Consider the following 13,726-nt stretch of genomic DNA (forward strand, 5'->3'; position numbering starts at 1 on the left):
TTACAGCTATTTCTGTCGCATGGTTGTAACATTTAATATTTATAGCATCATTTCTGAAGCATTAAACCATGTAAGAATGTTCTATATCGTCAGGGGCGTAAGTATTGTACAGTAGTCTTGAAATAGTGACGTTGCCATTGAAGCACTCCCTCCTCGTCACTTTCACCGGTGGATGAACACCGTGTACTGACCACCCTCGTTCCTCTAGCTGAGTCACGGGGTGTTCTTTGCTTCTCAGCTGACTCTCCCTAAGCTCAATAAACAAAAGTAAGCCGGCAACGATCATTCTGTTTTCATAGAATTTTATTTCTTATAAAATTCAGTGTTTATTTTTCTTAAATTTCCTTTCAGGATCTCCTACGGTTTCATTGCAAGGAAACATCTATTGTTGATTAATCAAGAAGGTGACACCATTTCATTTCTTTATTCAATTTTCTATTATGAAATTGTTAAGAAAGACACAGGATACCAGAGGAAGTAATCTATCCAAGAAAATTTTCTGCACCCTTCAAGAGAACACAGCAGGCTCTTTTCATAGAGTCATAATGAAAAGGTGTAGAATTCGCTTGCAATTAGAGGAAACGTGTACCTGGAACTCAAGTAGACTTTTCGCGGTGCGAAATCGTAGAAACTCGATCCATTTTTTCAACATATTTCCTTTTTTTTTTTTTTTTTTGCAGGGAAACAAGAGTGCGAGCACTCTTCGAAGTGCGACGACCTTCGCGACACGTAGAACTAGGATAAACCAGTGGTCTGCGTGTCTCTTTAGAGGCGAAGTAAGCTAATCCGACCGCGTATCATGTTTTCCAGCCCCTTTAAACGATACTGATACGCCTTAGTCCACTGAAATACACGACGTTTCGTTGAATTTCCTTCGTCGACACGCTTAATCCTTCAATTTTCCAACTAACACGTTCTACAAAGTGTTTTAATTAATTTATCAATCTACCAGTCATTGGTAAGGTTCATCAAGATTTTTGCAATTGCAATATCAATTTTTTAGTGGAATATTTTTTACTCTATCTGGTAATAATGAAAACACCTTTTCTAATAATGTAAAAAGTGAAATGAATTCACAGATGTTCAAAGTAATTCCATGATAATTTAAAGCTTTCTTTTTCCAGGACTTGAGCTGAGGGTGCCTGGCCGACTGATTTTCGAGTAATTTCAAATTAATCAGCCCCTGGGGAGTGAAACGCAGCTGTAAATAGGCCACTAGACCACGGACAGATGCACGTTCAAGTTATTTCCTTGGCTACACAGGTGTCTCTATAATTGGACACATCCTTTAACTCTAGAAAGACTAAGGGTCGTTTAGAAAGTATATTATTTTCCACAGAAGATTTCACTTGGACTTTCAAGATTAATACTGAAGAATTGTTCTTGGTTTATTGAAAATATTATTTTAGAAAAAGCATTCTTTAAATATGTATATTGTTTATCTAATACAGAAGATTTCACTTGTATTTTCAAAATTAATACTGAAGAATTATTCTTGGCTTATTGAAAATATTATTTTAGAAAAAGCATTCTTTAAATATGTATATTGTTTATCTAATACAGAAGATTTCACTTGTATTTTCAAGATTAATACTGAAGAATTATTCTTGGCTTATTGAAAATATTATTTTAGAAAAAGCATTCTTTAAATATGTATATTGTTTATCTAATACAGAAGATTTCACTTGTACTTTCAAAATTAATACTAAAGAATTGTTCTTGGTTTATTGAAAATATTATTTTAGAAAAAGCATTCTTTAAATATATATATTATTTATCTAATATAGAAGATTTCACTTGTACTTTCAAAATTAATACTGAAGAATTGTTCTTGATTTATTGAAAATATTATTTTAGAAAAAGCATTCTTTAAATATGTATATTATTTATCTAATACAGAAGATTTCACTTGTATTTTCAAAATTAATACTAAAGAATTGTTCTTGGTTTATTGAAAATATTATTTTAGAAAAAGCATTCTTTAAATATATATATTATTTATCTAATATAGAAGATTTCACTTGTACTTTCAAAATTAATACTGAAGAATTGTTCTTGGTTTATTGAAAATATTATTTTGGAAAAAGCATTCTTTCCAAGGTTTGTAATTTATAATATATATATAAAAATTGTTGAAATGCAAGTAACATGTACAATTATTATTTTTCTATATGAAGAACGTTTCCATGAAGATCTGAAGCGAGGCTTTTCATGTGATTCTTAACCGAAGCAATAACTGCAAGGATCTCCTTGAGGATCTCGAGATCGATTCCGACTATTCTTTGCAGACTCGCTAGGAGATCGTGTTCTAGCTTTTCTATCGGTTCACGGCATTACTGTTTGTTTATTTTAAGTCCCAGGCGTATCTTGTTTCGGAACCAGACCCAGCTGACCGCAACCCGGCATCGTTTTCTCGTTTTATTCTCTTGCGTTACGCTTGCGTCTCGTTGGTGCGAATTAATCGTGAAAAATCAAACTAACCAGTCGTTCTGATATGTTTCTTTTTAATTCACGCAAACACCTCCGTTGACCGCTAATTATCAGGTGCTAAATGAAATCTATATTTACGTTTCATCATTTTATAAATTAATTGAACCATCAGGCTTGGCGTAAATATTATTTATAAAATAAATAATTTCAGGTTGATTCAACGGTGGAATGGTTTCATTTGAAGCGCGTCAGGACGCCTCGTGCCGCTAGCCTCGCATCGAAATCCCCAAGCCACCCTCGACAAACGATGCTGCTGCAAATTCTATGTAAATTCTTCTTTTTTTTTTGCAAATTACCTCTGATATCTTTTATGTTAATTTACAATTGAAAATTAAGGTAAAACTTACAATCGTTCAAAGAATTCCAGATCCATCTCGGTGACCCAATACCAAGGATATGGCGCGACAAACATGTCCTTTCCAGTTAAAAAAAAAGAATCTCCTTAAGGAAGCCCGTAGGAATCGTATTCCGGTCACCAGGCACACACGCACACGGGGGATCGTCGATGGATCCCGGAAGCGGAGGAATAATCAACGGCGATCGCGCACTAGGACCGCGACGAGTCGACGCCGAGGGTCGCGGCGGGTAATTTTTAAAAATGTTCAGTAGCTTCCCTTGTACACGGTTCACGACTCCTATCACTGACCTTGGACCATGAATATTTAGGTCTCACCCTGATGGATCTACCAGGACGACGTAAACTACGCGCGGAATGGTGAAAGACGTATGGAAATGGAAGGGAAGAAAAGACGAACGAGTAGCACAGAAGGTTTCCAACGGCATGGGACTTCGGCCACGACTGATCGAGTGTCCGAGGGGGTAGCATTGTAAGAATACCCCTCCTCGTGCGCTTGTATAGAATTACGTGTGTGCCCGCTCATCGCGCATACAGCTCGTCCGTCCCCTTGGTTCCAGCCAAAGGGAGAACGAAGGGAGAAGAGTGGCTCTCCGTTCTCTCTTCCCCTCTTCTCATTGCTCCCCCTTCGCGTCTCTACTCTCTGTCGACGTCTATCCACACCTAAACCCCCCCCCCCCCCCCTATCTAATTCTGTCCTTGTCCCGACCGATCGGCCGGTTCCCTGTGACACGCGTCTCTCTCGGGTGCGTGAATCATGCATATCGATTTTCTTACGTTAGTACGCCGTTCCGTTCCGCGAGGTACGTTGTGTCGGCCCCGCGTAGTACGCCCGTGGCGATCCCCCTCTTCTTGCGCTGAAAGGCCGGGGGCCGAGCGGTCGACAGAACCCCTTCTGAAAATCCGAGCGCGACGCCACCACCGGTGTGCCTTATTCCTTTTCTTTTTTTTCCACAATAGAGGATCTAGCTGGAAATCTCTTGGCGAAGAAACGAGCCACTGTTTTCTCGCTGATAGACCTCTGTTGGAAGGTTTTTAAATAATCATCAGGGGTAATTGAATTGAACTGGGATAGAAAGGAGGGGGTAGTTTTGGTTACACTCAGTGGCGTAACTAGGAGACTCGTCTGGCATGGACCAGTTTAACTTTACTATAAAAATGTTCTTTCATGTAAACATAGCTTTTATTCATATTTATAGGTAGTATAATAATTATTGTAGATTTAGCAAGTTTTGGCCTAAATGCTTCTATTGATATAAGGTCTCCAAAGGTAACAAATATTTCTTTTGCACCCTCAAAATTACCTAATTACATTTAAGGAACTATATCAGTGGGTCTATTGCAATTAAATTAGTTATAATCATATTTATTTTACAGGAATACAATGGCTCAATTATGAAGAAGAATTTTCTTGTTTTACTTTTGCTGGAATCTGAAGAGGGAACCTGCGTGTATCAAGCGTCAGTTTAGTAAGTTGCGTATCAAAGAAACTGCAAGCAATTTTACCAAGTGATTTCGATTGAATAGTGTCTGAAATACCCGGATCTGTTCCCGTCCCCTTCCTCGGGACGTTCAAAGAACCCCCTCCCTCTTCACGTTCTTTTGGTTCGAGCAAAATGTTCCCGTATGACGGGGAACAACGATGAGACGATGCTCTTGTACCCGGTTCTCCCCCCCCCCTCTTTTTCGCCTAATGTTCTTACTCCCCCTGAATCTCACCAGCACCCCGCTTCAATACTAAGCTTGGCAATAAACTTTCTTTGTTTTTGCTCGCTCCTTTCAATCTGTCGCGTACCCCGTTCATTGTTAACCCGATTCGAGGTAATTAACTTCTCTGTTTGTTGCAGCTTTTGAAACGCGAACGCGGTAAGGATTAGCATTCGAGGAATTTCTTCATTTGATCTATTTAATCTCTGGCTTTGAAATTCCACCGACTTCCGGCTGTATCAAGGAAGTATTATTTCTTCTTGTTCCCTTCAAAGGAATATTTTACATTTTCTTCAGCTTCTCTGGGCAAGGAATTTTTATTGAGTTTAAGGGTAGTTTTATTGTTTCAATGAAAATGAATAAGGAAAGTATTTTTATTTTATTACAGTTGATCTGAATGTTGAAAAGTGGGTAGTAAAAATTAGCAAGAAAGTATTCAATCCCTGGCTATTGAATTAGGACTAGGGAAAATTGAAAAATTTCCAATATAGGGAAAATTATCTTACAAGGGGAACTACCCAAGTGTTACACTCACTTATTAATGAAACTTTGCCAGCTTGTAGAGCTCGTCGAGCTGAACACGCCTATACCCCGTTTTGTGGGCGGACGACTAATTGTTTAAAAGATATTAATAATTAAAGTTAGTTATTACTTACATTGAGAAGTATGACAGACTCACACATACAACTCGCAATCTAGAGATCCACGGTTCAAATCCTTGATTCCCGACATTTTTTTTTTTTTTAATGATAATTTGTCTCTTTTTGAATAACTATTACATAAAAATTATCATAAAAGAAAAAAAAATTTTTTGGGAACCAAGGATTTGAACCGAGAACCTTGAACTTGCAAGTCGCGGATCTGCTCCGTGGTTAAGCGCATGGACTCGTAATGCAAAGGTCCTCGGTTCAAATCCCGGGTAACTGTTTTTTTTTTTTTTTTTTTTTAGGCGAGAATTATTCAAAAAGAAACAAATTATGATTAAAAAAAAGAAAATGTTGGGAACCAAGGATTTGAACTCTGCATTGGGGATTATATGTGTAAGTTTGTCATACTTCAGAATGTAATGGGTAACTAACTGTAATTGTTAATATCTTTTAAACAATTAGCCGAGCTGGCAAAGTTTCATTAATAAGTGGGTGTAACACTTGGGTAGTTCTCCTTGTTAGATCATTCAAATTATTGATAACGATGTATACGTAGTGATTGATTTGTTACTATCATGATAATAATCAAATTACCGTTTACGTTAGCTGGTGATCCTAATTCGACGGCCAGGGATGGAAGACAGGGGAGGAGGGTGAATAGAATGAAGAGTATCAATTTATAAACAATTCCTTTAATAATAAGTAAACGTGACAGATATGGCGTTTCAACACGATAGAAATAACATTATATTTATATATATATACAATTGTACGACATTTACAACAATTTTTTACACAATCGTGCCGAGTATTATCATCGACAAAGAAATAAAATAAAATTTTACAAACATTACGGCTAATTCGAGTGATTTCAGAGGCTCGAAATAAATATTACATACAATTTCTCGCTATGCGAATGGCACGATACAATTGATAACCATTTCTTTCATTTTCTTTGAAGACGAATTAAGTATAAGAACAATCGTGACGATTCCCTAGGTTAAGTTGCCGCGGAAACTTGGTCTTCTAGTACGTGTAAAAATTGTTTAACATTAGTGTGAAGTACATATCGTGAAATGCAAATTGGAATGCATAATGTTCTTAAATACGTGTCCCTAACGGCTAATCGCGCAGAAGATTGTAAAACTTTTACATTATTCTCTACGTAATACCGACATGAATCGCGTCCCCTACGACTCGAACTTGATTATAATATTTATTTCAAATTACTCGTATAACTGTTTATTATTTGGCCACTTGATTACTGCGCTTACTTTAACGAATATGCTTATTATAAATTGAAAGCCTTTTGTATAACTTTCACTTTGTTCCCAGTTGAGAGAAACGATTCTTTCATTTCATTTTTTTTTTGCTCCATTATTGCAGTGTGAGATTGGTTATTGGAAATAATTTATACATTGCTCCTGGTTGCATTACGTCCACGAATCACAAGTTTCTTCAGCTCAATAGTGATTCTTGCACTTCATTGCTATTATTTGTACAAAATCAAATGGCCACTCAAGTCATCCTCAATCATTCTGCCATTCTGTTATATTTCAACTCTTTCGGGACAAAGAACACAAATATTTAACCCTATTTCAAGAATCCCAAATATAAAATTACATGTGCGAGTAAAGTAGAAAAAATGAATGAAACTATAACTGATGGGTATGAAATAAAAATTGTTGCAGTGTTTAAAATGATGATCTTGAGTAGCCAATATTTGTTGACGTGTTATCATTAACACTTTTGCATGTTTCTGTGTTGCACCCTCGGCGAAACAGAGTAGAGTTTCCGGAATATCTCTACAAGATTGTTCTGAGGGAACAGGGTTTCTATTATTCCTTCTAAGAGGACGTACAACAGTCTTCTGTTCAGTACAGGTCGTTGGAACAATTCGAACACTCTCAAAAGACCTCTTCTGGTCGTTTCGCTACCTATGATATGTTTTAATTCGTCGGACAAGCAAGATAACAGAGCGACTTTAGCTGCCACTCTTGTTCTGTTTTTCATCTCTGCGTCCCTAGCTGGTTTCTTCTCAGCCTTAACACCATTTGGCCAAAAGCTATTTCTAAAGTATGAAATAATAATTTGTTAAAATCGTGAAAAAAATAGTGAAGGGTAATTTTTCAACTTTTTTATGTAAGCCTATAATAAAAATTTAAAATATGTCTTTCGTGGATTCAAATAAATTATGTGTATGCTGAAAATTTCATCGAGATCGGTCAATGCTCTTAGAAGTTACTAGAGAAGTTACTAGTAATTTTTTAAAACGATGAAAATATATATTTTAATGAATTAATTTTTATAGTTTCTCAAAAAACTTGAAGTTATTTAATTCAATTTTAATCGAGGTATTCTATTTTGAACAGTGTCTACTCACTGTAGTTTTACTCACTTGAACAATTTCAAATAGCCCGCCACTCTTGCTGGGCTAGTTAACAACGACACGTACTCGACTATTCGTCTGTTAACTATGTCCCCAAACATCGTACGAATAATTTGCCTTAGCAAAGTGACAATTCGTCGTCTAAGCCATTGATTTCGAACTTTCAAGTCGAATATTTCATCCATCAGCAGTAACATTATACGGAGAGGAATATTATCATCAGTCTAAAATATGAAATTTTTGTAAAATATAATTTTTATTCTGTACCATTTTAAAGAAAAAGAAACACACCTACCTCTACATCCAGACCAGCGCCAACTTTAGTGTTCTCGTAAAAGGAATTGGGCTTCTTTGGATTTCCAAAAAATTTGCTTATATTATCCATAACACCGTCCACTGTATTCAGCATGTTATCAGGCATAGTTTTCACAGCTTGGGTTACAGTTTTCATGGATGTCTTCAGAGGATGCATCAAAGTGTCTATCTGTATTAAACAGAAAATTGATATTTTATATAGAACCTTCTCCCAATTTCATATTCATTACTTACAGTTTTTGATATCTGTCCCCCAGTGACACCCTTGTCATAATCCCCTTGCTCCAGAAAACTGAGCAATAAATTTTGCAGACCCATGTGACCATCCACCACTGCTGGTTTAGTTAATTGATACATCCAAGAGTTTAGCATCAACATTCTTCTCTCCAAAACAGTTCTTTCCATATTATGAAAAGCTTTCTTAGCTGGGAATGGTATTTTCGCCAGATCATAATACTTCTCTTTAATTTTCTGATGCAAATCATAGAAGTCAGAGTACCTCCTGTAAATGTGCCACTTCTCTTGGTACCCTGAATCGTAGCTCTTGGTCACAGCCACCGCATAAATACCGTAGGTTTTACCACGGTCGTTTACAATTCCAGTCTCAATGATCTTGGCAGTGATCACGAATCTACCCTGCTGTAACTTTTTAATCGCGTTCCGATCGTAGGTATTCTCATCTAACTTAACAAACTGTTCAGCATTCGACTCTAAATAAAACGACACATCCTTCCCCTCGTTAATTTGATCTACATCGATGCTAGAAGCTTTCCTCATACTTTTTATAGCTCTGATATTCATCTCCGAGTCCGTTTCGTCGGTTCCTCTGCCCTCGTTAGGCTCCACGATGCTCGCTAAACTGGTCGACGAATTTGATCTGAACCTACTGTCCTTCAATTCAGTTCCCCTAGTTTCATCCGGCTTGCACATCTCTGATATCTCGTCCAGGGTTTCCAGTTCATTGTTCGTACTTGATATACTGATGCTGTCTAAAGATTTACTGTCGTCTTCTGAAGTGGGATCTTTCAACAGATCCAGTTCAGCGAGCAGCTTCACGTACGCCATGGATCTCTTGAATCCTGGCAGAAATCTGTCTTCATTTTGCAGCTTCTCGTAACAACAGGTACGAAGATCATCGAACCAGGTTTCCTTCACTGGTTCGATTCTTATTCTGTTTAATAGTGTCTTTACTAAAGCGTCGTCCAACTGCAACTTTGGCGACGCTTTCTCGCTAAGGTACTGCTGATAGATCTTCGTAGCTGCCTCCTTTAAATTCTCCAAGTCGTTGTTCTTACGCCTGGTGCCCATTATACTGGTAGCTGCCTGGGACATGTGTAATTTTTGTAACTCTATGTCGGATATCTGTTGTTCAGCCGACACCCTCCATCCGTATACGTTCAAATAGAAATACAAGTAAGATTCTGCGTTTATCGAGGTCATATAATCGATGAAGTAACTTAACGCTATATTATTCTTCAGCAATTCGTCCAACGGTAAATTCACTAATTTTTGCCCTGGTATCAATAATCTGTTCCAATCGGGCTGAGCACCTATCCCATCTGTCTCCGAGTCCAATCCCTCTTGCATACCAATGATTCTGGTCTCCAATATCTTCTTCACGTACAGTAAACTGTTCAATTGTTGCTTTACGGATAAATCATCGTCTCCCCCCGAGTCCTTAGAACGTAGGTGAGCTATTTCCTTACAAACTATGCTTTTCGTCGCTGTTAATTCGTCTAAGCTATCCGTGACTCTGATCACCGTTAAAAACACGTCGCTTGGTAAACCGCCTTCCTTGGCGCACTGAAATGAATAATCATATCATCAGGTTTCTCTTCTTAACGAAGATACTGGTGAACGATGAAACATCTTACCAGCCATATACACGCCTGATTAATATAATCAGGGTCAGAGAATAAATCCAGCAATGGTCTAATTATCACGTTCACTAACAATTCTCTTAATATAAATCTCACAGTCAGACAATCGAAATCTCCCTTTGGTAATACCAGATACAATAATATCTCTGATATCTCACCGAGGAATTCAAGTTCCTGTGTGCTGTTGGTGCATACCGTATCTCTGCTGATCAGATTGTTCTCCATCTGAACCTCGAGGTCGAAAAATATCTTCTCTAACGATTCATCTTCCTTCTCCTCGCTCGCCTCGATCGGCTCGGTGAGCGAGGATAAATTAGGAATGTAAAACTTTGTCTGAGAATACCACGACACATCTGTCTCGCTTTTGTTCCGTCTGTGAGTGGGCGTTCTCTTAGGAGTTCCACTGGACGTGCTCGAGCTCGCGCTACCTTTTTGCAATTTTTTCGAACGGACCTGCTTTATCCTGGCTCTCGCTTGACGATAAAGCCTCACGTGGGAGGCTACATCGTCCACGAGACGGGTTGTTAAATACGGTATCCAATCTACACCTTTCACTCTGTTTCAGAAAAATTTCTCTTTAGACAGAGGAAACCTTCGGCCTTTATTCGTTTCATCGTTACCTACCGATTTGCGATATTGATAGCTATCTTTTGGGCGGTATCTCGAACAGAGTAGATGAATTCTTCGTCGTCTGTGATAACGTTGTACCATGGTTCCACGTAATCTCTGATAACGAAATCCAATATTTCCTGTACGCAAAGAAAATTGCAAATTGCTATGATACCTTTACCATAAATACATAGAACTTTATATATAATTAGAGAAATTTTGAAAATTGACTATGTACTTGCAGGGACTCGTCGATAATACGACTACCAGTGATCCTTTTATCTAAAGTGAAGGTCATCTTCTGCTTGGACACATCTAGAATATACTGGAACAGCAATGAAGATTCGATTAAAAAGAACGTCAATGATGTGAAGAATTATTTACCTGGCGAAACTTTTCAGTCTTCTTATTCAAGTCTTCCCTTTCTGACTTAATAACGTCATCAAGATTTGCACTGTACGTTCTATATACACACGTGATTGTTCTGTAACAAAATATATGCGTATAGATGTAATTCTTAACAATGTATGATTCTAATTTTGTTAGGTTATATATATAATACCCTAAAATTAAAGCGAGCAGACAAATAAATAGCTTCACAATCGTTCCAAATCCAACAAGATACACGAGTAGAGTCGCTGCAACTCCAAGAAACCCATACAGTGGAACGTTCATCTGTAAAACAATTGCAATCCTTGGAATTGTAATCAATGACCAATAACGTACTAGAACAAAGTATAGTGTGTAAGAAAATATAATATATTGTCCCCTGTTCAGATAATCAAAGAAAAATACTTTACTGGAATTTTCCTATGCAATGGTCCTTATCATTGCACAGAATGATGTATATACAGTGCTCTGCATTATCGCGAGAACTGTCCAGCTCTTTAAATGCAACATTTATTATTTTTACAGCATACGAAAAACGTAACTTCGTTGAACGTTTCATAAATGTGAACCGACGACCTCTCTGTTTATATATTTTTATTTATACAGTAATGAAAGGTCTAAACCCACGTAAATGTACAAAAGGAATGTATGTAGGAATTGACCCGGGGTTGGAAATGAAAAATTTCATTCATTTAATGATGAAAAATCAGGGGGAATGTTTATGGGGGATCGTTCGATCGGCCAGTGCGTGCTCTGTGAAAAAATTTGCGCACGTTGCAACAAAAATAAGTGAATGTTAACAATATGTTCCCGTCTACTGTGGTGGAAATCGTTTGACATTGCACAGACACATAGAAATGCACACAAATATGTACACGCACCCACCTTTGGATTCTTGGATAAACAGCCGGACATGTAGTTACACACATATTGCGGATCTCGTACGATTCATCGCACGAACTGGTCACCTAACTAACAATTTATTTACATCTTTGCAAGAGAACATTAATCCAGCAAATACGTCGAACGACATGTCTATTTAATTCCGCGTGCGGATGATAGAGGCGCTTTTACGCGGTTATCGCAAATTTTATATGCTAGAGGCGTACTGTTCGATTCTCACCGTATGCAACTAAATTGCGTGTAATTACCAGTCACATACGTTTCAATTACTCTTATAAGTATCTTTAAACATGATTTATTCATGAGGATTTAAAATTTTTTATGTTAATGTTCAAAGATCAAGTTGTTTTTTGTATAAAATTATCATATTTCGTTGGGGAAACGGTATATTCATTGGAGGAAGTATCTATTAATAATTAATAATCGTTATCAGGTTTAATTATCAGGATTTTAACTGATAACGGTTATTTTAATAGGGAAAGCAAAGTACCGCGTAACAAAAAGGTTGTAATCGCATCGAAACGATCGGTCGCGGTAAACGATATATCGAAGCAACCTCTGTTGCGCGCGCAACTGGTAACTAACGTCATCTATATATGAAAGCGCGTACTCCAAATAGTCAGTCGTTCCTGCGCAGCAGCGCAGAGTGCATCGTACAAAAGGGGGAGTTTATGCAAATTTTTTTCAGAATTAACAAATTGGACATCTAAAAACAACTTAATCATTTATATTTAATAAATTTCTTAATTCAAACATTAAACTAAGTCCTTTAATATAATAATAATATCCAATGAATTAGTGCCTCTCAAATAGGCAACCTTTATGTATTATAGCAACTTGGTTGCCTATCAAATAGGCAACCTTTATGTATTGTTGCAAGTTGGTTGCCTTAAAAATAGGCAACACATTTATTTGTTGTAACATAACGTTGCTTTTAAGGCAACAAAAAAATGTTTAAAATTCAGTAACTTCGTTTCGTTTTGACCATACCTCTAATATACAGTTTTGTAAAACGTATTATTATGATTATACATACAAACATTATCATAAGTTCTTTAATGCTTCTTTAGGTAATATCCAATGGATTAGTGCCTCTGAAATAGGCAACCTTTATGTATTATAACATATGTTGTTCTTGAGGCAACTTGTTGCCTTAAGAACAATGTGTGTTATAATACATAAAGGTTGCCTATTTCAGAGGCACTAATCCATTGGATATTACCTAAAGAAGCATTAAAGAACTTATGATAATGTTTGTATGTATAATCATAATAATACGTTTTACAAAACTGTATATTAGAGGTATGGTCAAAACGAAACGAAGTTACTGAATTTTAAACATTTTTTTGTTGCCTTAAAAGCAACGTTATGTTACAACAAATAAATGTGTTGCCTATTTCAAAGGTACTAATCTATCGGACCCCCACCAGTCCTCGCTCGCCGCGCGCCGACCCGCTGGTGAGTCAAATTTTCACCGCTAGGGGATGTTTCGACCGAAAACTTTCTCGCAACTAAAAGGGGTTGCTACAGCACATAAAAGGCAATGTAAAGCAACGTACAGCATCGCTTCTCGGCCTGATGGCTAAGATCAAAGTGTAGTATCTGTTCTTATCAGCTTAATATCTGATACACTCCCCATCGGGGAGTCAGAATATTAACCTTATTTTTGGAATTGGTCGGACTCCGGGGCTTGCTCCGACTCCGACACGGGTCGTACCTGCCTTGCAGTGCCGCAGGACGCGGCCCACATATACTACTCTAAACACATTGTATTCTTCTTTCTTTCTAAAAATATTCTGACTCCTCTTTTCTATTCTAGTCTAGTGCTTTTTTTTATTTTCTTTTATCCGCGATCGCGCTCGCGTCTGGCTCTTCCAACGGCGGTGCGACTCGCTCAGCACAGCGGCGACTGACTGCGCGGTAAGTGGAGCTTGGGAGTCTGGTGGTGGTTTTTCGTAGTGTAGCGGTACTGTAGAGTGGTGCCACCTGGAGCAGGCAAAGCGCTGTCGACTCCAGGCGGACTGTTTCGATATATCGAAAC

At 37.6% G+C, this 13,726-nt stretch overlaps 1 protein-coding gene, 1 long non-coding RNA gene and 1 other non-coding gene across 9 annotated transcripts; 2 read left to right on the forward strand and 1 right to left on the reverse strand.

Annotated features, from left to right (window-relative positions):
• The first annotated feature begins 2,031 nt into the window (after positions 1-2,031).
• On the forward strand, positions 2,032-5,493 carry LOC117606687 (uncharacterized). Of its 5 annotated transcripts, XR_013062504.1 has the most exons (5): positions 2,032-2,756; positions 2,850-3,075; positions 3,157-4,115; positions 4,223-4,314; positions 4,693-5,493. It is a non-coding gene; the product is annotated as an uncharacterized LOC117606687 (long non-coding RNA). The 5 variants fall into 5 exon arrangements; XR_013062502.1 differs by having other exon boundaries at positions 2,033-2,756; positions 3,157-4,314; XR_013062503.1 differs by having other exon boundaries at positions 2,033-2,756; positions 4,223-5,493.
• Positions 5,494-6,345: 852 nt separating this feature from the next.
• LOC117606475 (sorting nexin-13) lies at positions 6,346-11,848 on the reverse strand. 3 transcript variants are annotated; one of them, XM_034328936.2, is made up of 10 exons: positions 11,668-11,846; positions 10,955-11,067; positions 10,777-10,876; positions 10,631-10,717; positions 10,408-10,532; positions 9,778-10,339; positions 8,138-9,706; positions 7,884-8,072; positions 7,598-7,812; positions 6,346-7,270 (listed from the first exon to the last, which is right to left on the reverse strand). In XM_034328936.2, exons 1-10 carry the CDS (start codon positions 11,695-11,697, stop codon positions 6,940-6,942), a joined length of 3,321 nt encoding a protein of 1,106 aa, XP_034184827.1. In that variant the 5' UTR covers positions 11,698-11,846; the 3' UTR covers positions 6,346-6,939. The 3 variants fall into 3 exon arrangements, with proteins under 3 accessions (XP_034184827.1, XP_034184828.1, XP_034184829.1); XM_034328937.2 differs by lacking the exon at positions 11,668-11,846 and adding an exon at positions 11,193-11,611; XM_034328938.2 differs by lacking the exon at positions 6,346-7,270 and having other exon boundaries at positions 7,676-7,812; positions 7,880-8,072; positions 11,668-11,848.
• A 1,399-nt stretch (positions 11,849-13,247) lies between these two features.
• LOC117606832 (U2 spliceosomal RNA) lies at positions 13,248-13,438 on the forward strand. Its single transcript, XR_004582073.1, has one exon. It is a non-coding gene; the product is annotated as a U2 spliceosomal RNA (small nuclear RNA).
• Positions 13,439-13,726: the final 288 nt, after the last annotated feature.

Source organism: Osmia lignaria, chromosome 8 (assembly GCF_051020975.1).
Source record: "Osmia lignaria lignaria isolate PbOS001 chromosome 8, iyOsmLign1, whole genome shotgun sequence".
Classification (NCBI taxonomy): domain Eukaryota; kingdom Metazoa; phylum Arthropoda; class Insecta; order Hymenoptera; family Megachilidae; genus Osmia; species Osmia lignaria.